The sequence below is a fragment of the Cheilinus undulatus genome, linkage group 9, assembly GCF_018320785.1.
Source record: "Cheilinus undulatus linkage group 9, ASM1832078v1, whole genome shotgun sequence".
Taxonomy (NCBI): Eukaryota; Metazoa; Chordata; class Actinopteri; order Labriformes; family Labridae; genus Cheilinus; species Cheilinus undulatus.
Window position 1 is genome coordinate 11,971,360 of NC_054873.1, and position 23,732 is coordinate 11,995,091.

The 23,732-nt window shown below is 40.0% G+C and overlaps 1 protein-coding gene across 1 annotated transcript; it reads left to right on the plus strand.

Annotated features, from left to right (window-relative positions):
* Positions 1 to 1,871: 1,871 nt before the first annotated feature.
* Positions 1,872 to 20,894, plus strand: wnt2 (wingless-type MMTV integration site family member 2). The gene is made up of 5 exons (XM_041795768.1): positions 1,872 to 1,954; positions 2,730 to 2,950; positions 12,113 to 12,390; positions 12,581 to 12,845; positions 19,919 to 20,894. Exons 1-5 carry the CDS (start codon positions 1,872 to 1,874, stop codon positions 20,122 to 20,124), a joined length of 1,053 nt encoding a protein of 350 aa, XP_041651702.1. The 3' UTR covers positions 20,125 to 20,894.
* The last annotated feature ends 2,838 nt before the right edge of the window (positions 20,895 to 23,732 follow it).

Here is a 23,732-nt window from a genome sequence, read left to right on the forward strand (position 1 = left end):
TATTAGCCCTTTTGGTGCACTTTGGTTGAGCCACTGCAGCATCTCCCTGCAGCCAGACTGTTATAAATAAGTCCACGGTTTCTTAATTTCTCTTTTCACTTGGAAAAACTCACAGATGGCTCAGTGGACAAGTCAGATGTCATCTGTACCTGTTCTCAAACTTTTTTTCTGTGTCCTCAGTTCCTTTGTAATCCATAACAAATTCCTTTTCAGTGGTTAAGTTCATATCAGAATCTTAGATCTACCCAAAGTGCTTTTATTGTCTTTCAAAATAAAAGGTCTGTATCGAAATAGGAAGTCGGTTACCCTTAGATTAAGACGGTACAGAAATTCAAAATGACTAGAAATCGTGAGAATAATCCAGATACAGACTGAAATTTCAAAGAGATGTCTTCTTGTATTTTAGTCTTGTGTAAATGTCTAATTGAAAAGACCAATCTTCAGTCTCTCTAGGCCATGACCTGACTTCACAGTGGTGTTATTTGACTGTCAGAACACACCGGCTATCTCCTCCATAACATTTTGAAGGTTTAATGCGATTTAGTAAATCAGTGAACGAATTACTACCAATTAAATTGGCTTTATATTACAGACTTATTACAACTTCTGCTGCTGCAACAACAAAGTCGTGCTCAATGGGCTGAGAAGAGCAGAGAGAGCGCTCCAAATCTCTTAGTTGTTTTATGGTTTTCTTCCACGGGGATCATGGGAAGAAATCCAATTTGCCCATTAATCTCATCTGGTCAGGATCTCCGGACCTCCAGATACACTCGGACCAGATCAAAGATGGAGGAAATAGCGTGTGACAGTGGTACAGATTTCCCCGTGAGACTTCAAAAAGAGCACGATAGATAATCCAATTGAAATGGACACATCACCTTTAGGTGCTGGTTTGGGAGAACCAGTGAGTAGTTTTTTCTTGCCCTCATTTTTTAAGACCATCAGATTCCAGAGTTATTAGTTGGGCTTAGCGATGGTTTGTATAAGGCTGTAAAATAACAGTGCGTCATGCAGAAATATTTGGCACCTGAACGACAGTGAGGTATGGCAACAAGCGTTTGCTTTTTAGTAAATCCATATTTTATCCAAAGATTTGACCTTAACGAAACAGAAAAGTCACAGAGTGAAAAATTCACAGTATTTAGGAGCCCAAGATGGAGCAGAAAAATCATCTTTATCGTGTTTAAATTGTTTTGAAGTGGGCTCATCTCTGCGCCCTATAGAGGCCAGGAGAGTTCCTTTTCCGCAAAAGGAGTGACCCGAGACTCCCCATCTTCTACACACGAGTGTTGCCCAGAAGTCATCCTCCATACAGAAACGTTTGTGACGAGCTTGTGCGCCTTTCCCAGTGACTGACTCTGTCTGGGAGTGCTGGATGAACTTTCCCTCAGCTCTGCCTCTTCCCTGAACGCGTCGGTGCAGTTTGAGTGAAGCGCCCATCAGCTTGGACCAGTTCTTCTCCGATCTGGACACGGGCCAAGCCTGTCTGGTGTCAAACCAGCCTGAACAGATACTCTCAGACATCTCATTTCTTCACCTCATTCCTGAGACGGGACTCTGCCCACCCCTTGTGTAAAGCAATTTAAACCTGATAGCTCATCATCTCCACTGAAAATATTTGCCGGACTATTAAGACGGTCTCTCTGTGCTTTTTTCCTCATATACGCTTTGCCACCGTGTAGAACCAGAGCCAGGCATGGCTTTTACGCGCAAACCTCCGTCATCAGAGCGTCTTGTCATGAAACATTTTTAAAGCAAGCGTAATTTTTGGGCTTTTTAAAAGTTCTTATTACTTTTGTAATGTTTTATTTTTTTATTTTGTCCGTGGAAATGCACCGTCCAAATCCATAACGGACCGACGTTTGGTTAATATGAACTTATTGCCAAGTGGAATATGTTTTTATTTATCTGTAGCAATCTGCTGGCTGATGGCCGAGGTCGATGCATCCTGGTGGTAAGTCTTGTGCATTTTTACATCATTAATTAAACTGTAATTTTGCTCTTTATCAAACTTGCACGTTTAAAGTCATGTGCAAAAATGGTTTAAAGTCGACGAATCCACAAAAAATTTAATTTGCGTGGCATTAGGATTTCTTTGATAATTAAACCCCTTAATTACTTTTAAAACTGTTGCATAACTTCTTTGGCCATCTCCCACAGATTAAGTAACTTAATTCTTCCATGGTTTACATTTTTGTCTTAAAAATACTGACACTGAAGACTATTTGGACAGATACATTCCCAAGATTAAGACATTTAATATGACTTTGATTCTCCTTTATTTGCTTTCTTTTCTTGGATCTTTAATATTTGCAAAGATTTTGCTTCCATGCTGAACTGTAATACTGGGATAATGTTAGGATGAGATTTTCCTCAAACCTTTTTTTCCCTCCCTCTTTATTGAAGAGTAGCAAATTAAAGCCAGTCCATGCAGTCTGCAAGTGTTCAAATATCCTTTAAGTCATCTATCACCATGTTCTGCTGCTACAATAGAGAGTTTTGAGCAGGAGGACCTGCGTCTGCCTTTGTTTTGTTTTTGTTTAGTGTCTGACTTCCCTACAAAGTTTTATTGTCTTCAAGTGGAGGCAAAGAAATTTATTTTTCACACTTTTGTTTACTTTCTCTGTCTGAAATCATTGAGACAGCTTGTTTTTTTGCACATACATTGTGGTCACAATATTTTAGTTTGATAACAGAATTCTGTTCTCTCTGCCTTCTCCCTCCTGCAGGTACATGGGCACCCTGGGCTCTCAGGTGATGTGCGACAATATCCCTGGTCTGGTGAACAAGCAGCGCCAGCTTTGTCGCCAGCACCCCAAAGTGATGCAGGCCATCGGGGCCGGGATAAAGGACTGGATCTCAGAGTGCCAGCACCAATTCCGCAACCACCGCTGGAACTGCAACACCACGGCCAGGGACCACAACTTGTTCGGACGCCTGCTGCTGCGCAGTGAGTAGAGAGGAAACCTGACTTACTCTCACATACAAAATGCAGATTTTTTGTACTAATAGAGTTTTTTTTTTTAATCTACTTTAAACCTTCATATCCAACAATGCCAGTTATTCTTTCAGCGTCATGGCAGATGTTCTGAAGTCAGACTTGATGTGTCTTAATTATCCCTGAAATCCTTGGCATTTTTATAGGAACACAGTCAACATAGTTGGAGCAAACATTTGTAATCAAACTACACAGGTCCCTAGAAAATACACACAAAGTCCACCAAGCCTCAGACCTTATTGATCATTGATTCCTCAGTAAGATAGCAATAGAAATAGGAAGCATCAAAATGCAACAAGTTTTAAGAAATAAGAAAATATAGTCTTCATTCTTGGCACAAAGGACTATCACTTAACTTGCTGTAATCTTTAAAGGGCTGGATTTCTCTTTTATAAGAATGATGATAAAGTCTCAATATATGCCTGAAAAGCTATTAATTGCAAAACTTCAGTGAATATCATCAGCCACATCAGTATTAGGTTTTAAGAGCTAATCATAGCTCTAATCTTTTTATGCCCACAGTGAATGAAATAAGATACAGTGCTGAGGTACAGAAAGTGTGTACTGTAAAAGGCAGATTATACCTGATATAATGACTTCGGGGGCTGTCAGGTATCTTTGACTCTGTGTGACTAAGAATAGAAGTAAGTGACTAGATCGCCCGCAGCAGTATACTGTATACGCTGGCTTGTGTTTCTTTCTCATTGTGTGCTGGAACTGGAACTTGACTTGATAGTGTGTTTTGCAGCGCACAGATCTGTCATGTTTGACCGCTTTCTGACAAACCAACACATTTGATAACTTTAAAAAGTGCGTCGTGGTTAAGGTCAAACATTGATGCCCTCAGAGAAACAGATAGTTTTCTAGCAGATGTGTGCGTCTTTTTTTCACAGATGTTGGATCACATTCCACATTGCATCTCATTTTACAACACTGCATTTATCACATCTGTGCAGCCAACTGGTTTCTCTATTTTGTGTTTTATAGGAGCAAGCACACTTTGAAGCTAAATGATAGAGAAATATTCTGGTTTATGGCAACGCTTTTGACAATTGCAATCAAGGAAAGTAAATATATGTAGTAACATATCATTCCAGCTTCTTAAACAAAGGGGTTTCATGCTTCTTTCTGTCTTGTATACATTTTGTTGAACATACTTGCGGTTTGGTATAGAAGCCCTAAGCAAACATAGCTCCATTCATTTCTTACTTAGTAAAAAATGAAAGGATCAGTTCCTACTGAGTCATTTCCTGCAGTGTTCGGGAAATCTTTATTGTATCTATGCTGTTATCTTGAGATAACAACTCTGATTTTCCGATCATAATGAGATTATTTATTGAGAAAACAACAGATTATAACTTGTTTTCATGGGAAAGCCAGCCTTTTTATTCCTACATAACTGCATGGATAAGTCAAGATTTTAAGAGAACTAAAATTTACCATAAAATCTGGTGTAAGAGATGCATTACTTAAATACAGTATCTATTTTTAATCTAAGATGTTGGCTGCAACCCTTTTCCTTTATAAATCCAGTGACGCACAGTCATTAAAGCAGGTGCAGCCAATAAAATCACATCGATGAGATCTTCAAAAGACCATATGCTTTTGAAACTACCTTGTGTCACTTAACTTTGGTTAGTGACACAGATCAGGCTAGCAAGGGCAGGTGCCACTTTTTAACAGCTTTCCACCCTAGATCGTATTCATGCATGGAGAGTAACTAGTGATTTACTGTAAAGTAAAGTAAAACTTTGTGGGGTGCTGGTTTAATTGAAAAATCTCCTCAGTTAAAGACAACAAATGGCTAACAGAGGTGGACAATGGGACTTGCAGGTCACCTGTGTGTTCATACTTCATTACCATCATCTTGGCTGAGAGCTCATATACCACATTTTAGCAACCAGGAGTGCAAAGTCTACATTGTCAACACAGATGGTTCTAAAAGAGCAACACAGCTGCACAGAAACTCCACATTGTAGACTTTGCAGAATGCAGAGGAAGTCGTAATGCAGCAAGACAGTTTAAAACTTTTGTTCCCCAAGGAGACCTCCAAAAAGATAACCTGACCATCTAGATGGACTGTTTCATAAAGCCATTGCATGAATATTTCATATTCATCTGGGAAAGCTCCCATTCAAAGTGTCTTGTAAGGGCAGGACTTTTCAAACAATTCTTGGAAGGTGATTAGACATCTGTTTGTCACACTCATGACAGGCCAATTGGAGCAGACTAGTGCTGCTGTAGTGTTTGAACAGCAAGGCTATCAGTGGCTAAAATTCATGCTTAAGTCTGTCAGGACATGTGCAATGTGGTCATGGTCTGATTAGACTGCTTTTCTACAGCTGCATTAAAGCTTATCTCTACCCTGGCGGCAGCCATTGTAGTCACTAGCTTACAGTACAACTCAACCTAACCCATAATGATCACAAACTCTTCCTCTTACATTTATTTCTCCCAAATTCCCCTGGAATGTAATAGTTGACTAAAATGCAGAGTAGCCTAATGCCGACACTGGCCCTTTTGCCATCCTCTGTAGTAAGTGACATAATGATGGTTGTGTGTCTGCAAAAGATCTGCTTCAGTGCAATTTGAAACACATTTTTACTGTACTTGTATCAGAGGAAAACATGAAAAGATAAAATGTAATGGTGCTTGTCCTTTGGGGGGTTTGTAGTGTGGAGACCTTGTTGAGCAAAACGATGAAAATGCTAACATAACATGCCGTTTTTTAAACTTTTGATGAACATTTCTTGTCTCTAAAATTCTAAGAGAAATACTTAGATGTTTAATGGACAAAAATTTTTAGAATTCTGGTCTAAATTATTATAATTATTATAATTATTATTTAGGTGTTAACAATAGTTTTTATTATCACTGTTATCTATAACTGATTAAAACCATAATTTGCTCCTTTGATTCACATTTATCATGATAATGTTCATGTTTACCTTAGATCCACTTCAGCTACCGTCTCAGTAAGCTAATCACTCTCCTCTCAGCCCGTTTCAATGAGAAATGTTCAAAGTTTTGACTTTTTCCAAGTAAAAGTAATCCCAGCACTTTGAAGATCCATACCAGGTCATTAGCACTGTTTATCTCTGCTTGTCTTTTGTGGAAGAAAAGGGTTGATTCATGGAGCTTTTTGCAGCCTGTTTCAGGGGGTTTTAGTGCAAAACAAACGTTATGAAGAGAGTGACAAATGGCTCCTCTCAGACAGTAATTAGTTGGAGTGATTAGCAGTATTGGGGATTTAAATGATTAACTGATAATGAGCAGCAGTAAGCAGCCTACTGCTGCCTCTGACAGATGTGAGCGCCGTACAGAAGAATCCTGTCAAATTGGACGTGTCACTGTGCGTCTTCACAGCTGAGGTCGGTCTGTGGTTTCTGCGAGGATGTGTTGGAACAAGTCCTGATCTTTTTTTATTGCCACTGGAGGATCATCAGGACCTGACAGCCTGATGTTCCTCTCCCATGCCCTGAGATTTAACCTGAGAGGCGGATCCTTCGACTTAGTCCGTTTCATGTCGGGGCCTCTAATCAGCCGTGTGGTATTCGGACCTCCCAGCCGGGCCCCCGCTGTGTCACACAGAATTATCACGGCACGTCGGAGAGCCTCGTCAGAAGCTCCTTATTGTCAATGTCAGCCGGCTAATTTCAAACAATTACACAGGAGTTTTACCTCTGTGGTGTCCTGTTCTCTCAGCGTTCTCCTCATTAACCTCGTTTTACACGCTCAACTTAGCTGCTCAACCTGCACATAAAAAGACACACAACCACACAGTCTCATACACATAACATTGACATCATTGTATGCATGTGAGTTTAACTAAGACAACACCTGACAGCCACTACTTAAACTTTTGGATACTATTTTTTGAGAATCATGGGTTTATACTTCTCCTTTTCACAATTTTGTTTGTTAAATTTAATCTAACATAAGTCGTGATAATGTACCTAACTAGGATTATCTCAGATGGACCGACTGTTTAAGCTGAGTAAGGCTGGCAAAATTTTAAATACTTTACTTTTAGATTTCATGTTTTAAAACTGTAAAATCAAAGTTATTTTAATGGTTGATAGCTTTAAAAAACACATTATATGCAGTAAGTAAAGAGAACCCTTTCTAAGTCACTTAAATATGTTGAAAATATTTTGGCCAATGTTGCCACAAGCTACTTTTATCAGGTATACCTGTTCAACTACCCAATAACAAATATCTAATCAGCCAAGGCTCCAGCCCTCTGAGGCATGGAGACATGGTCAAGAAGATGATCTGCAGAAGTTCAAATAGAGCATCAGAATGAAGAAGAAAGTTGATTTAAATGACTCTGAACATGCATTGGTTATTGGTGTAAGACCTAAATTCGCAAAGCTGATGGATTGGCCAGGATTGGCCAGATTTCACCTTTTTAATAGGGCAAATCCAACTTGTAAAGTTCTAGTCTGAAATGTTTGTGCCTGGTCTGTAAAAATTACTGGACCAATGAGCTTCAATAAGGAAGAATAAGGCAATAGCTACAAACATAGTTTAAGTGTACTGGAAGCAGTGGCTGCTGCTGGTGAACCGACTGGCTTGGATGTAGCTATGGTGGCTGTTTTAACCAAACTGGACAACATTACTTTACTTAAAAAGTGCAAAGAATAGAGCTAAATTCTTTTCTAGGCCAAAAGGATGGTTTTGCTCTTCTCCTGACTGGCCTTAGCATGAATTTATTTGTAGTTACGGGTATAGTTAAGTTTTTCTGTAAGACGGTAAACAATGGCTGCAGCAAATGAAGCAGTTAGCTCTGATGTAGCTATAGTGGCAATTTTCATCAACCTGACAGGCCAGGTGGATTTGTTTCACACATCCATCTGGAAAACCTCCCATAGACAGTGTTTGGGAAAGGGCAGAGCCTTTGAAAAAAAATTTGGAGGATGATTGGATGAACGTTCTGTCTGTCACATCTTTATGGGCCGTCGTAGGGGCTACCGAGGAGTAAACTCCATAGAGAACTGCATAATGCAAACCATGGCGACTGTAGACATGTCAGTGCACAACTTTTGTTGTGTTTGAAAAGAAAACAACTCACTGCTGTTCTTTCTTCTTCTTTAAAACAAATAAATGTCGTCAAGTTCGTATAAAACTGACGCTTGAGCAGCATCCATGTTAATCTCTTCCGCCATAATTGCACCGGCCTCTTGTTGCTGCTTGCTTACGTCACGACTCTGCTGCACCTGAAAGTGCTGCCCCCCAATGCTGATTGGTCCTGCCAGTTTCTAACCAGGCCCAAACTGTTCAGATGGAAACTTTGCAAGATGGATTCACCAGTGGGAAATACAGAAATGGGCAAATTAGTCTGCTTTGCAAGGTTAAGTTTTCATCAGAACTGGACAAAAGCATAGAGGCTTAGTTCCTCTCCTGTCTGGAATCTGTGACAGTTTGATTCACCAGCTGGCTAAGTCATGAGTAAACAAATACTTGGCCTAGGTGTGCCTATCCAGCTCACATTAGCTAGTATACTTAATGCTGTGCATGCCTTTTATGTTTCTTGTTGCTCTGACTGGCCCTTGATGAATGTGACAGAATGATCATCCAATCACCCTCCAAGAATTTTCTTCAAAAATTCTGCCCATCCTAAACATTAATATGGGAGGTTACATGGATGAATGTGAAATAAATCCAATTCAGTGGATATGAAATGGTCTGTCTGGTGTGTCAGATTATGCCTGACGAGCTGGTGTAAGTATTTCGTAAACTGCTGCTCTGCTGGGAACCATTTTCAGGGTTTACAGAGAATGGTCCAAACATCAAGTGAGTGGAAGGAAATATGCCATTGTAGAGGTCAGAGCAGAATGACCAGACTGGTTTGAACCTTGAAGCAGATGAGCTTCAGCAGTAGAAGACTACACCAGGTTCCACTCCTTTCAGCTTGGAACAAGAAACTAAAGATGCAGTTCACACAGGATCACAAACATTGGACAAAAATGGTAAATTGACCTGAACTTGTATAGCGCTTTTCTAGTTGTCTGACTACTCAAACTCTTTTACTCCCCGGGTCACACTTGTCTATTCACAGCCGTTCACTTCACATTCACACACTGAGAGCAAAGGCAGCTATATAGAATGGCCATCAGTATTAACTAATCCCATTCATAAGTATTCCTACACATTCACACTCTACTAATGCAGCAGTGGAAACAAATTGGTGTTGCCCAACAACACGATGACATGTGACTGTAGGAGCTGGGGATTGAACCCATGACTAAAAAGAGAAGTCACCTAATGTTGTATTTTTGCAGCTGTGGTATTTTTTAATTTTTGACTTAAGTAGTATTGGAACTGAAGTCTAAAATCTGGGATTGCACCAAATTTTAATCTGAGAATATGAACATAAGAGAACTAATCAAAGTGGACGTGGATTGGTGGCAACCTGGAGAAATTAGGGCAACCTTATTATTTCAAAAATATGCGAAGGATTGAAATAATTAATTGACTGACACAAATGAAAATGGAATACTTCTACTCCCATAAAGAAATGTATGGGGGACCTTGTGTAGTCATTGGTTCTTTAAATGAACTAAAAAACAAACTTTATGAGGTTTTTTTTTTTGTTGTTTTACTTACATTTATATCAGTGTAGAATAAAGGCATGATAAAATAATTAGATGTTGTATTTTTGTCACCTAACAAAGGGAGATCATACTTTTTTGTTTTTTTCTTACTTGTATAGATAAAAGAATCAATGGAAAAATATGTGCAATGTGAATGACCTGCCTCTTATATTAAATAGCTTGATAGCGGTAGTTTGACACACCAATGCGCGCACACACACACACACACACACATAAAAACATACAAAGACCCTTTGATCCCTCTCAGATCTCTCATCAGTTACATGCAGAGGCAGATAAGAGCGCTTGGTCAGGGCACTGCAGGTAAACGTTGGCTGTTTTATCCATTTTTGGAGGTAGATGAAGCGTTTTTCATTTCATGCCTTGCATGAAATAAAAGTTTCTAACAGATAACAACAAACAGCATTCATACAGGTAGCAGCAGGGGCCAAACATTTGAAGAATCTCTCCGTTTGTCATGGCTTCATTTTGCCTGTAGGCTGTATTGGGATGATACAAGATGAATGAGAGATAAAGGTTGTTATGTTTGATTTGCATCTTACATCAGCAAAGTTTACTGAGGTAGAGAATTGCCAAAATGTGCTTATTATAATCCTGGAGCAGTTGGTTTGAAGTATTCCAGCAAAAGAATACACTGAATGTTGACCATGGCGCTAAACCTGTTGAAAAATAGTAATTTTAATTTGTGGGTCTATTGACATCTTTAAATGTACAATATCTCAAATGTTTAATGCAATGTCTACATTACTTAAAAATGACTACGCCTATCTTCTATGTATTTAGTGAAGTACTCAGATTTTTTTGAACTAGAGCCCTGAGAAGGACTCTCTTAATAATCCTACTCCCACTTGCTCCCACTGGATTTCTGACCATTATTGTCTGCTCATGCAGCATGCACGATTCACTGCCCCTAGAACCCACAATAGGTATCAAATCCCGCCCACATCCTGCATAGATTCTGACAATCCGTGTTAAATGTTCAGAGTAACAGATACTGTGTTGAAGTAAATTTATGTTCACTTAAGCACCACCCTGACAAAGCTTCCTCTCTGAATGAAGGTAACACAAAGAAAACAACATCCATGACTTGTGTAGTGGTTCCACGCATGAATCAAAAAGCAGAGTGATTTAACTCCTGGTTATAGCTTAGGAATAGCAATGTCAAAGTAATATTTACCGACTTTATTTACATATCATTAATTTTAAAGTCATTCAGAGATGAAATTGTTTCCTGATCTTTGGAAAGTTTGTGCGTCAAAAAAACTGCAGTGCACTTCCATCAGCTCTAACAGACTGATCTTTACTCTATTTATTCCAATGCTACTACGGTCCCCATCATTAGATGATTAATGCAATAAGACCTACATGCATTAACTACACCTGACCTCAGCATCTCTGCACACTGGTGCGTTTGTGCAGTTATAGGGGAGCATTAACGCTGTGCCTTTTGACTAATATACTAAGTTTTAGCGCATGCTCTTTATTGTGGAGCTTTAACAAAGCATCAAATTGCCAATTGGAGACAGACCCATTTTTAACATGTTGGCACAGCACCGTGGACTGCAGGCGACTAAACACCAATTAAACCGTGATTTCTCAGTGAAGGATTCTAACAGAAACATAAGACACATCTCCTGTATTATTTTGTTTAATATGAGCATGGAGAAGTGCTTTGAAGATAGCTTACTTTGATTGTGGAGCAGGTGTATCAGCTCATCCAAATCCATTTTCCTTGTGGGTATGTTTCAACAAAGTGCAGTTATTTTCCGGCTCTGTCACTATCTCTTAAGAGCTTATGAAATAGACCACATTCAGCTCGAGTGTGCCTTCATTCTGAGCTCTGACATCCGTCTATTGAGGTAAATAGAATGAAGCAGAAGTGTCAGAATATGTCTCAGCACAAAACGTGAGGATTTTATCAAAAAGCTGTACATGTTAATCATTTTTTCATGGCACCAGTTTTGAACCAGTAAACCCAAGAAGTCTTTTAAGCGGTATCAAGGACAATTGAAGGAACGGTGTGGCATGCAAATCAATACAGACAGCTAGACAGCCGACGGTGTAGACACACCGACAATTATAGTAGTATGGTAATTCCAATAGTTTTCAAAGCCAGAAAATTCTCAATTTCTGCAGTTGGAGTGGTCCAGACCTTGTCATTTGTGGTCTCAATGACAGAGCTGCTTTGACAAACATGACATGTTTTCATTGTTGCTGTGGAAACTGAATAATACATGAAGGATCACAGCATAAGGAAGCTACTTGTCATCTTTGTTATAGTTTTGATTGAGATCCCCCTAGTGGCTACAGAATTGACATCCTGTGTGATGTCAGGCGCTGCACCCTGACACCTACATTCTACAGACAGTTTTCTTTGGAAAACTATTTTATCTTCATATACTATAATTTAAATCTGCCTTTAAAAGTAAAAAAAAAAACCTACTTTTGTTTCTGATCTTTTCCTCCTTGTTTATGATGTGTCACCCACTCCCCTCAGGTAGTCGAGAGGTGGCCTTCATGTACGCAATCTCCTCAGCCGGTGTGGTTTACACGTTGGCTCGTGCCTGCAGCCAAGGAGATCTGGACTCCTGTTCCTGTGATCCCACCAAGAAGGGCTCATCCATGGACGCTAAGGGTTCCTTTGACTGGGGCGGCTGCAGTGACCATGTGGAGCATGCCATGCGCTTCAGTCAGGCATTTGTGGACGCCAAAGAGAGGAAGGAGAGGGATGCCCGGGCACTCATGAACTTGCACAATAACAGAGCTGGCAGAAAGGTGAGGAGGAATCAGCCATCTGAACACCTGTCAGGTTATGGAAAGGATCTGATGGATTTTGGATTCTGCAAAATTTAATTTTCTTTAAATATTTAGCAAGATGTCAGGTTTGTTTTTACACATTATTTCTTCAACTGCATTCACTCCGTTATTGTAAACTCGTTTCATTTCCCCTCTCTGCCCTCCTCAGGCAGTTAAGCGCTTCATGACTCTGGAGTGTAAATGTCACGGGGTCAGCGGGTCCTGTAGTGTTCGGACTTGCTGGTTGGCCATGGCCGACTTCAGGCGCACTGGCGACCACCTTCGCAAGAGGTACAACGGTGCCGTGCAGGTGGCCGTTAACCAGTATGGCACTGGATTCACTACAGCACACGCACACTTCAAACGACCAAGCAAGAATGACCTGGTGTACTTTGAGGACTCGCCAGACTACTGTGTACGGGACAATGAGTCAGGTAAACATACCACAACCTTGGATCTTGAATCTGAATCTGATTAGGCTGGTTAAATGACATGAACAGCAGATTAAAGAACTTATCAGTCTGGAAAAAGTCTGTGGTGAAAAATCTGGCTGATATGCAGCTCACACTGAAACTTAAGGAAATTTTAAAGTTTTGAGCATGTGAGAAAAGGCTAAATGAGTCTCCGTAGGCATTATGACTTCTGTTTCTTTACCTCATGGGCCCTGAAGGCCACTGGTGTAAAGAAAGTAAAGCTGCCAAAACAAAGAGTATCTCAGTGTGTGAAATCTGTGTTTATATATGCGACGCTCTGAACAGGACAGTGAGTGTAAGAAGGAAAATGTTTGTGTATGAAATCTGTGAGAGTGAAAGAGAAGAAGATCAGTGCGTGTGTGTGATCCAGAGGAGCTGTATGCCTGTCAGGCAGCAGATGATCCGTGGCGATCGGGTGTCGGCCAGTTTAAGACCCATTACACACTTCTGTAGGCTGAAACCTTAGAACACCACAGATCACTATAAATCACCAACGCTGGAAACACATTCACATATATACAAGCCTGAGGGCACGATCAGCCTGCAAAGAGATGCATATTTCAGAGGCAGGTTGGATCATACAACACATCAGAAAAGTCTTTTCTGTTGTCCTTTTGTATTTCTCCCCAATGAAAGTAACTTAACTAATGTGGCTTGATACTCCCTGTGTGATGAAGGAGCAAGGGTTTGCTGAGGTTATACTTTTTTTCAGGAGAGAGAATCAAATCCGGGAATGGTCAGTCACGGGACAGTGTCATGTATTCAGTCAGCTGTACGAGTTTTCAGGCACAGTCATGGTCCTTCAGAGAGTTTTATGACCTGAAAGAAGCATGAAGAATTTTCAGAAGCATGGTTTTAATTTGGAGGGCAAAAAGACTTTTGAGATTAGAGAGAAAAGCTGCTACAAATGTATTGTAGACTTTGAGAATGAAAGTGAATTCATTCAATTCAAGCTATATTTTGTTTTTGTTGCAGTTTAGTTGAGAACGCTTCACATGAAGCTTCATCAGGTTGGACTATATTAGAATATATACCTAGCACAAAAGTAGGGAAATTTGTGTTTGGAATATTATTTATTTGTTGTAACAATGCTTCTTGGCAATAAATCTTGTACTGTTTAAAGGTCTGTTTATTTCCCTTTTAAATGGTGCCACATATGTAAGGAACAAGCATTTTTGGGATGAGAGTATGTGGGTTGCGCCTGTGAAAAATTTGCCAAATCTCTGTCAGTGCCAAACAGCTCATTCTGCCATTGCCTCCTATTTGGTGGATAGGACGATTGAGTTCTGAAAATAACAAGACATTATGGGAATATAACAATTTACATTTAACAAACAGGAGCCTCAGTAGTGTGTACACAGCCACAACAGCCTGGCACCTCCTCCTCATGCTGGTCACCAGCCTAATCAAGCTGATCCCACAAGTGTTCAGTGGGGTTAAGGTCAGGATAGCTGGCAGGCCTTTCCATCCTCTCCACTTCCAATTTCTGGAGGAAGTCTCTGATAAACCCCGCTCCGTGGGGGTGAGCGTTGTCATCTTAGAGGATGGAGTTCCGTCCCAGACTGTAAAGATATTGGATTGCCAGTGGTTGCAGAATCTCACCTTGATATCTCTCTGCATTGAGTTTGCCTACAGTGATGACAAACCTTGTTTTTGCAGTGATGGAGTTGCCACCCCACACCATCACACTGCCACTACTCTATTGGTATAGAAATCATTAAAGCATCCTCTGCATCTTCTCCACTCTTTGACCCCACAATCCAACTGCCAAAGGCAGAATCTGGACTCCTCACTGAACATAACGAGTGTCAACAGCTCGGTTTCCATTACAATTTTTTGCAAAATAAAAGTGATATTTCTTAAATTTCGACCAAGTACAATCTCGCTTCGAATGTTTCCATTGAAGGGACTCTTCGGCATGAGCCTCATAATTCTCATCTCATAAGACTCTGCTGCAAGAAAGCTGGATACTCAAAACCTTTTGCGAGTTGGTACGGTTTTTAAGACATCTACAGTGGTTGCCTTAAAAATTCTGAACAAAAGACGAAGGCAACGGATGATACTTCAGAGGCAAAGTCCGAATGTATGGCAAAAGCTACGTATAAGGGTAGAAGTATGATGTTAAGAAAAGTTTTGTCTCCTCTTCTGTCCACATGCAAGGCGCCATGTTTTCTCTGAGGAAACTGGTCAAATGACACCATACGTTACATCCTGTGACGTGTAAATGCGGAAAAAGTTTTTCCATTGCACTTTTGCGATATATTTCTATATGGTAACGTCTCCATAAACTCCTGATGAGAGCATTAAAACTTTTTTGTGATATTTGAGAGGTTTTTCAAAATTCAGGTGTTTCCATTACCAGCTTTTTATTGTGCTATTTAGATTTTGCACATTTCTAAGCGTAATGGAAATGCAGCTGGTCAGGCTCCTGATTGTCAGCACCTGGGGGTACCAGAAACGTAAAACAAGATTAGCATTGGCAGAGATTTGGTCAATTTTTCGTGGGTAAAATCCTCATACTTAGCTACCATTTAAAAGGGAAGTAAACAGGCTTTCCAACTGTATACGATTAATTACCAAGAAGCATTGTTACAACAAATAAACTTCCAAACACAAATTTTACTTCCTTTTCATCCTAAGTTTAGCGGTGACTGTACAATCACTCTTGCATACAGGAACAAGAGAAGAGACAGGCATGCAGCTTTTGATCACTTCAAGTTGCATGCACATAAATAAATGCATTGGACTCAATGTTTTAGTGTCTAAAATATTTTTGATAACAGCAGATGTCTGGACCTTGTGGACATTACCGCCCCCCTCTGTAAAAGAGTCCAGGATTTAAAAAGTTAACTCATTCTGTTTTCACAGCAGGTCATTCTCATGTGGAGGGATGAAGACGCTTGTGTATAACTTGGCATAACACTGAAAGAGCAGAGTAATATCAACTGTAACTTTTATAAAGAAACAGTTCAAATAAACATCTCCACTTACTGTGGTTTGTCTTATACATGTGCTGCTTGTCTCTCAGCAGACTGTTTAGGACACTCTTTAGATCATCAATAAGAAGTTTGCAATCTTTTTGCAAATTTTGCAATTTTTTCAATTTATTTTTGGCACCCTAACAAACCACAAAGAAGTTTCATATAGGCCAGTTAGTTATTTTCAAGGACTAAATGCTAAGTTTAGTCTCAGTTTTATATTTTACCGTCCAACTGATTAACATTTTCATTGAGGAAATAATCCACAGATTTATAGACAAAGACGTAAACCATTAACTGTATCCTGAGGGTCTAAAATGTTCTCACAGAGTTCCCCTAATCCCCAACACTGACATACAGTAGTTTCCCTTGTTACCTCCCAAAGGACCCCTGGAGGTCTCAGAGCCCCCGTTTGGAAACGTGTCAAGGCTTCACAGCAGACGTGAAGGCTTTATGTGCTGTGTACATGTAAGCAGGGTGAGGTAACGCACACAGTTCTCCCTAGGCCTCTCATGAGAACTTAACTTGCTCCCTCTCTAAAGACTCACTCCTTTGGGAAGCACTCACAGTCAGGCATGTACACTCGCTCTCTGTCATGTCATACTGTACAACACAAAACATGAACACACAGCCATGATGCACAGTTGCTCCTGCAACACACTTTGAGTTATTCACGTTTCTCCTGTCTCACACACAAGGAAAATCCTCTCTCAGACATGCAAACTGGCCCTCAATCACACACAGAGTCTATTGTCACACACAGAGTCCATAGAGAGAGTGAGACGGCCCCTCTGTGCCTCTTTAAAGTGTGAAATCAATTTCCCTCGGCCCCAGCAAGGCTCAGGTGCTAAACTCATCTCTCGGCGCCCCCTCATCTTAATTCAATAAGCAGACGCAGGGAGAGCGAGGAAGACTCTGGCCGTGATGTCATCCCTAGCGGGGCAGCATACCGCAGATGACGGACGGGCGCTTTGCCAGAAAAGGGCGGGGCTTCAGGTCAAGCCCAGACATATTACCTGGCGAGGGAACGATGAAGAGACGTGGTTCTCTCGGAGCGAAGCAGAATGTAAACACGAGCAAATTCCAGAACAATGTTCGAGATGGTACTTGAAGCTAACGCATCAGTTTTTCCTCAACCTTTATTTATACAGGAGAAGTGAGCTCAACTATCACACATGTTCCTCTTCAGAAACACTTGTGCTTCACAGTGAGACAGTAACAAGTCAGTCACACCTGCACAGAGCAGAGGCCGACCTCTGACGACTCAACATCTGCACCACAGCAGCTACAGGTCACATTCATGTTCAATTTAAACACTTTCCAGGGTAATATAAAAGAGTGAATTAGCCATGTTTGTTAGGTTTTGTATGGCATCAGTCAAATCTACTTAATACACACATTCAACCAAAAGCTCCTTTCACACTGCCAGATCAAGGTGGGAGTTTTCCCCCCTTGTTTGAAATGTAATGGAGGCACAGAAGAGGTGAACAGTGTTGCTGAAAATGAGAGCCAGCACGGCTGAACAGGACTGTAAGCGTGTCTAAGTGAAGCTCCAGCTGTTTGTTTATGTCGTTCCTCTTTAATTCTGCATCTCTGGAATATTTTGTGAAATCACACACTGGCTGTGCTCATTACAGTCAAACAAAGGTATACTTCCTTTTCCCTGGCACAGATGTGCTTTGGCACATCACTCAAGTGTCCAAGTGGTAGTGTGTAACATGCATGAGACCTATAATTAATTCAAACATTCCTCTTGTGAGCTATAAGCTGTAGTCTAGACACTAGTGGTGGTGATGGAGGGAGTGGGTTAAGATGAGAAGTGGACTTTTGAGGAGCTTGACCCAGACATAGGTGAGATGACTTGGAAATGCCGGTAAAAGGATGGCACGGAGAAGCTGGACATTAATGAGATGACTCAGAAAGGTGATAATGGGTTGCAGAATTCATGGAGGACCTGAACACCGATGAAATGTAATAGAGGTGGCTGGGGTGGAGGAGGGTTGCAGCAGTTGTGCTGAAACAACAGACTGACCGCAGAGGAGAGAACATATTTCAAGGTATGACAGCAGAAGGATGATTGGATTGAGGGAGGCTGTGGCAGAAAGGGATTGACTCAGAATTTAAGTGAGTAAATGCCCGTACCAGCTGATTACCAGAGCTGGTTATAGAGCGAGAAAAGGCAGATATGTGAGTTAGTGATTATTAGGGAATGAAATAATGAGTGGAAATGAAACAGTCTTCCTGCTTGAACTTACTCTAAGGTTCATAGGGTGTCTGGCCCTTGCTATTGCTGCCATGGAGACACACAGTGATTCTGAATGTCAAAAACTGAGGTCAAAGTCAAATCTTTCAAATACTATGTCTTTCTTAGGACCAACTGCAGATATTCAATTAACAATAAAAGAGGAAATACTTTAATTAGAAGACCTGGAATCAGCAATAACTATTGCTAAGTACCTTACATAACTCAACCTATAAAAACACTGAAATTTACCTTTAATACCACAGTTTATAAGTTTAACTGTTGTATGTCATTTTAGACTTCTCCTTTAACTCATTATCTTTCAGCTAATCAGCTTATAAATGTTAAAATTACACTGAAAATATATATTGATGGATTAAGTAATCATCATTATCAAATGAGGGGGAAATTCAATTAGCAAAAAAATGAACGAATTCAGCGAGTTCAAATTTATTTGTATTTGGAAGTTGTTAGGAAAATATCCTTGATATGTGCTTAGACAAAGAATTTATTTAAATTCAACTCTTTAAAAAATGACAAAACAAAAGCTTCCTTTTATTTAGTATGGTTATTTCACCATTTTACTGAGCTAAATATTAAGAAAAAAAATCTTATAACAGGCTGTTGTTTTAAGAAAAAGCTTTCATGGTTAGTCACAGTTATGACCATCATGGGCTGCCTTAGTTTTTAAAGAAATAAAAGCACGGCTGCTGTTCAGACACCTGTAAACGTAGAGTACCAGGAGATGTGGTTCTGGACATTGAAAGTGTGTGTGGTCGGTAAAGACAAAGAGTGTGTGTGGACTGTTAGTGTGAGGAGATAGTGCCGTGTTTGTGTGTGATGCGATGGAAGTCTCCTGTAAAATGAACAGCTGATGAAGAGTAGGAGTGCATGATGACAGCTTCTATCATCAATCTTTCATCTCTCCTCCATCCAACGTTCATCATCTTACTCACCCTCTAAACTCCTCCTCACCCTCGCTGCCTCTGTAGAATACTGTGCTCCCATTGGCTACAGATGACAAATGAAATTACTCAGATTGGCCATGTTTTAGCACATGTACCACCTGGTAACATCCTCGTTCCATGCTGGGGTAATGGTAAAAAGAAGAAAACTTAAATCAGTGAAATTCTGAGTTTAAGACATCTTAATTTCTGAGTGATTTCCCACAGTGCCTTTCACTCTGTTAGCCTGAAATAACTGACTGAGAAGATGCTTGCCTAATATGTTCAGTCAAAATAAGCAGTGTAAAATAGAAAAGCTAGATCTTTCTGCTGCAGACAAACAGCCAGTTTCATACTACTATATCACTGTTGTTATTACACTTTGTTTAGGACACATATAGCCTGAAAAGACAGCATTTAAGACTTTAACTCTCTCAGACAGAGATAATATCTTTTGAGGATCCTGGCTTACTTGTTGCTTTTTTGAATTATTGAACATGTGTACCTAATGAAGCGGTCAGTGAGAGTGTTTATCATTCATTTAGTTTATCTCTTTGTGTTTTACGTCCTGCTCCAATGCATCCATTTATTGCACAAAGTTGACAGAAAAGTATTCAACTGAATAGCCAATTGTCCTGCCAGTTTAAGTAACTTAAATAAATTCAATGGTTTTGTTGTCTTTCCTTGATTTTAAAGTATTTTCAACACAAAAAATGTAACAAAAAAAGCAAATATACTCCAAAATAGCTGCACTAAGTCCAACAGTAAATCATGACAGATATTGTTTTTATTGTTGTGAGGTAATTATTCTGAACAAATGTTCTGTGAATTTCCAAAATCCTCACTTACCTCTTTTCTCTCTCCATTCAGGGTCGATGGGGACGGCAGGCCGTGTCTGTAACCGAACGTCTCGTGGCATCGACGGCTGTGAGGTCATGTGCTGTGGCCGGGGCTACGACACGTCTCGAGTCAGCAGGACTACCAAGTGTGAGTGCAAGTTCCACTGGTGCTGCGCCGTGCACTGCCGAGACTGCCACCAGCAGGTAGATGTGCACACCTGTAAGGCCCAAACGTGACCTAACAGCTTGCTGGACACTTGCTGACCAATCACATTAACTAGCAGTCATACAGAGTCACTGTAAAAACTACTTCTTCTGTACTGGGCTGCAAAGTTTTAACTTAAGCTTCATTGCTAATCCTCCAGTCAGTGGCCTTCTGCAGATCCATGTGTCAGTCAAACAGTAGGAAGGTTGTTGAAGTTCCTCCAGGTAGCTCTCTGCTCAGTCTGCACCCATGTCAACTCTATGCTAATTATAATCATCCTTTAAAACAATACAAGGTAAAACATCCATCCCACTAACTTCTAGATCAGTGGTTCTCAACATGTGGGTCAGGACCCAAAAGTAGCTGGTTGCAGTAGGTAACAATTTGTGCCTAAAATAAGTCAATGTTTTAAGATGTACAGAAGTCCTAAGTGGAAATACATTTATTTTATTTAAGGCTCATTATGCTCAATATTTGAAACATAGACAGATACAAGCAGAGCTTTCAGTTCATATTCTGTATTTAGTTTGCCTCATTTCTCCCCATTCTCTTGATGCTTACAGAAATGGACCAAATGTTGCAGTACCTCTTGTAATCACAAGTTCAGTATTGAGCAATGTAGCTGTAAAGTCTGAGCCAAGGTTCAGGTGCCTTCCCCAAACTATTGCCACAAAGTTGGAACGCCAAAATGTCTTGGTATGCTTAAGCAATAAGACTGTGCTTCACTGGAGATAGGGTCTGGCCCAAACCCTGAATATGAACCCTATACCATTATCTCTCCTCCACCAAACTTCACAGCTGGCACAATGCAGTCAGACAGGTAACACTCTCCTGGCATCCACCAAACCAAGACTCACCTATCTGACTGCCAAACAGAGAAGCATGATTCATCACTTCACAGAACATGTTTTCACTGCTCCACAGTCGAGTGTCAGTGTGTTTTACACCACTCCATCTGGTACTTGCCATTGGACTTGGTGATGTGAGACTTGCATGCAGCTGCTTGGCCACGGAAACCCATTCCATTAAGTTCTGCCCAGCAGTTTTTGTGCTTACATTAATGCCAGTGGAAGTCAGAACTCCTCAGCTATGGAATCAGCAGAGTGTTTGCGACTTATACGCACGCTTAGCAGACCCCACTCTGTGGTATTACGTGGTCTTCCGCTTCATGGCTGAGTTGATGTTGTTCCTAAACATTTCCACTTTCTAGTAATATCACTCTAAGGTCCAAATTGTTTTTCCAAACAGTTTCCTTTTGTGGTTGAAAATGTGCAGGTATTTGGGTTCTAATTTCTCTTTAAGTAAGAGGTGGTGGGTCCTAAGTCTGGACTAGTTGAGAACCACTGACCTTCAACAGCAACATGTTCAAATTTAAACAACAAAGAATGATCTGTATGTCATTTTCTGAAATATATTCACCAATATTAACTTGTTAATAGTGCATTTTTAACACAAAACCTGGTTTCTAAATGAATGAATCCTGGAGTTGTTTTTGTTGGTAGATATCCAGTGACCACCTTGGTCATTCCAATAAAAAGTGCCCTTATTTGGAGAGATGCAGGATAAAGAGTGACAGGGGGTTTTCAAATGCTAGTCAGCTAGCTTTAGTCCTTGGTTAAGCAAGGTGCCTCTGAAATTCATGTAAACAGTAATCATAGCATTATTGAACAGAAACACAATAACAGCTATAAAGACAATTACAACTGCTTTACTTACCTAAAAAGAGCCACATCCACAAATTTACATGTACCAGCCTATCTGCCTGAGACTTAATTTACAAGTATCTATTTTTTCTCAACACTGATTTATCTCTGAAAATGATTTAATTCTAGTTATCTGAAGATCTCCCCATCATCTCGTGATAACTTGTTTCTTTCGGTGCTTTCCTCATTCTGGAGAGGCCAACACATTATCACTTAAAAATCAGCAATGCTGTAATAACATACCCAAGAGGCTGGAATTTACTTTTGAATACACAGAAAATTGTTTAAAAAATGTATGAATATTCAGTTCCTATAAAAAGTATTCACCCCCTCTGATATTGTACCCTTTATTGATTTTATAAATCAATCATGATCAATACAATTTGGCTTTTTGACAAAACATTACCAACAAAACTCTTAAATGTTAAAGTGAAAACAGATGTCTACAAAGTAATGTCAATTAAATAAATACCTGTGATGTAAAAGTAGTGACTGCATAAATATTCACCCCCTTTGAAATGACTGACGTAATTCAGCAGAGGTCCAGCCAACTAGTGCTAGTAGTCTCACAATTAGAGGCATGGGGATCCACCTGAGTGCAGTGAATGTGTCTCGGGGGTTTGTATTATGAAGACACCTGTGTCTGGAAGGTCCAGTCATGGTAAATAAGTATTCCTGGATACCATTACACCATGAAGACAAAAGAACACACCAAACAACTTAGAGAAAAGATTATTGAAAAGTCTAAGTTAGGGGATGGATACAAAAAAAATTCAAGGCACCCCCCGAAATTCAGTTAAATCCATCACCAAGAAATGTGAGGTATATGGCAAGTGTTAACCTGCCTAGATCAGGCCGTCCTCACAAACTGAGTGACCGTGCAAATAGGAGACTAGTGGGAGAGGTCAACAAGACACCTATGACTACTCTGAAAGAGTTACAAGCTTCAACAACTGTTGCCCAGGTTCTTCACCAGTCAAAGCTTTATGGAAGAGTGGTAAAGAGAAAGCCACTGTTGAAGAAAACTCATTACATCTTGACTTGAGTTCACCTAAAGGCATATGGGCAACTTCATGATCATATGGAAAAAAGTTCTTTGGTCTGATGAGACTAAAATTGTGCTTTTTGGCCATCAGACTAGCCGCTGTGTCTACTAAATACTGACTTGAAAAGGGTGATTATTTATACAGTCACTTATTTTACATTATATATTTTTCTCTAACTGACATTACTTTGTAGAAATCTGTTTTCACTTTGACATGAAAGACTCTTAATTTGGTCAAAAACAGCAAAATTGTATTGATCATGATTGAGATTTAAAATCCACAAAACATCAAAGATGGTGGATACTTTTTATAGGCACTGTAAGTCCATTCAGGGTTTCTGTATTTAAGAGACCACAACAAGAACTGGACTAGATCTGCTGTCCTGCAATTGGATCTGATTGGATTTTACAAGCTGCAATCCAATAGTCATTGAAATTATTGCTCTTAAAGTTATGGCTGAAAAGAATGTGACATGTTAAGTCAAACCGCACTCTAAGCAAGTTAAAAAACTAAATCTTCAAAGCTCTTTGAACAAGCAGGAGCCTGTTACATGAATACAGTGGAATAAAGTTACATTTAAAAAAGAACACATCTTTCCTACCTACTCACCTTTCCTTCTCAGATGTAAATCATCTCTCACTTCTTTTATTTTTGTATTTATTTACTCCTCTCTGTGTTAGACTGGCTGACCTGTGTGTCCTGATGACAGTCTGCTACATGAGACCAAGAAAAACAAATATGACCTGTAGGACTGCACTCACCAGAATAAATGACTCTCATAATCACACAGCATCCATGCCTAAACACAAAAATGAGATTCTTTGTTTGCTTCTTACTGTAAATATGTTGTTGTGTAAGTTAAAATAAGATGAATAATGTATTGATCCATTA

Bases quoted from the DNA above. Each gene is read 5' to 3' on its own strand.
- wnt2 (XM_041795768.1), top strand. From the start codon at position 1,872: ATGAACTTATTGCCAAGTGGAATATGTTTTTATTTATCTGTAGCAATC. The intron at 1,955-2,729 runs GTAAGTCTTGTG...TCCCTCCTGCAG, and splicing joins GAGGTCGATGCATCCTGGTG to GTACATGGGCACCCTGGGCT. The intron at 12,391-12,580 runs GTGAGGAGGAAT...TGCCCTCCTCAG, and splicing joins ATAACAGAGCTGGCAGAAAG to GCAGTTAAGCGCTTCATGAC.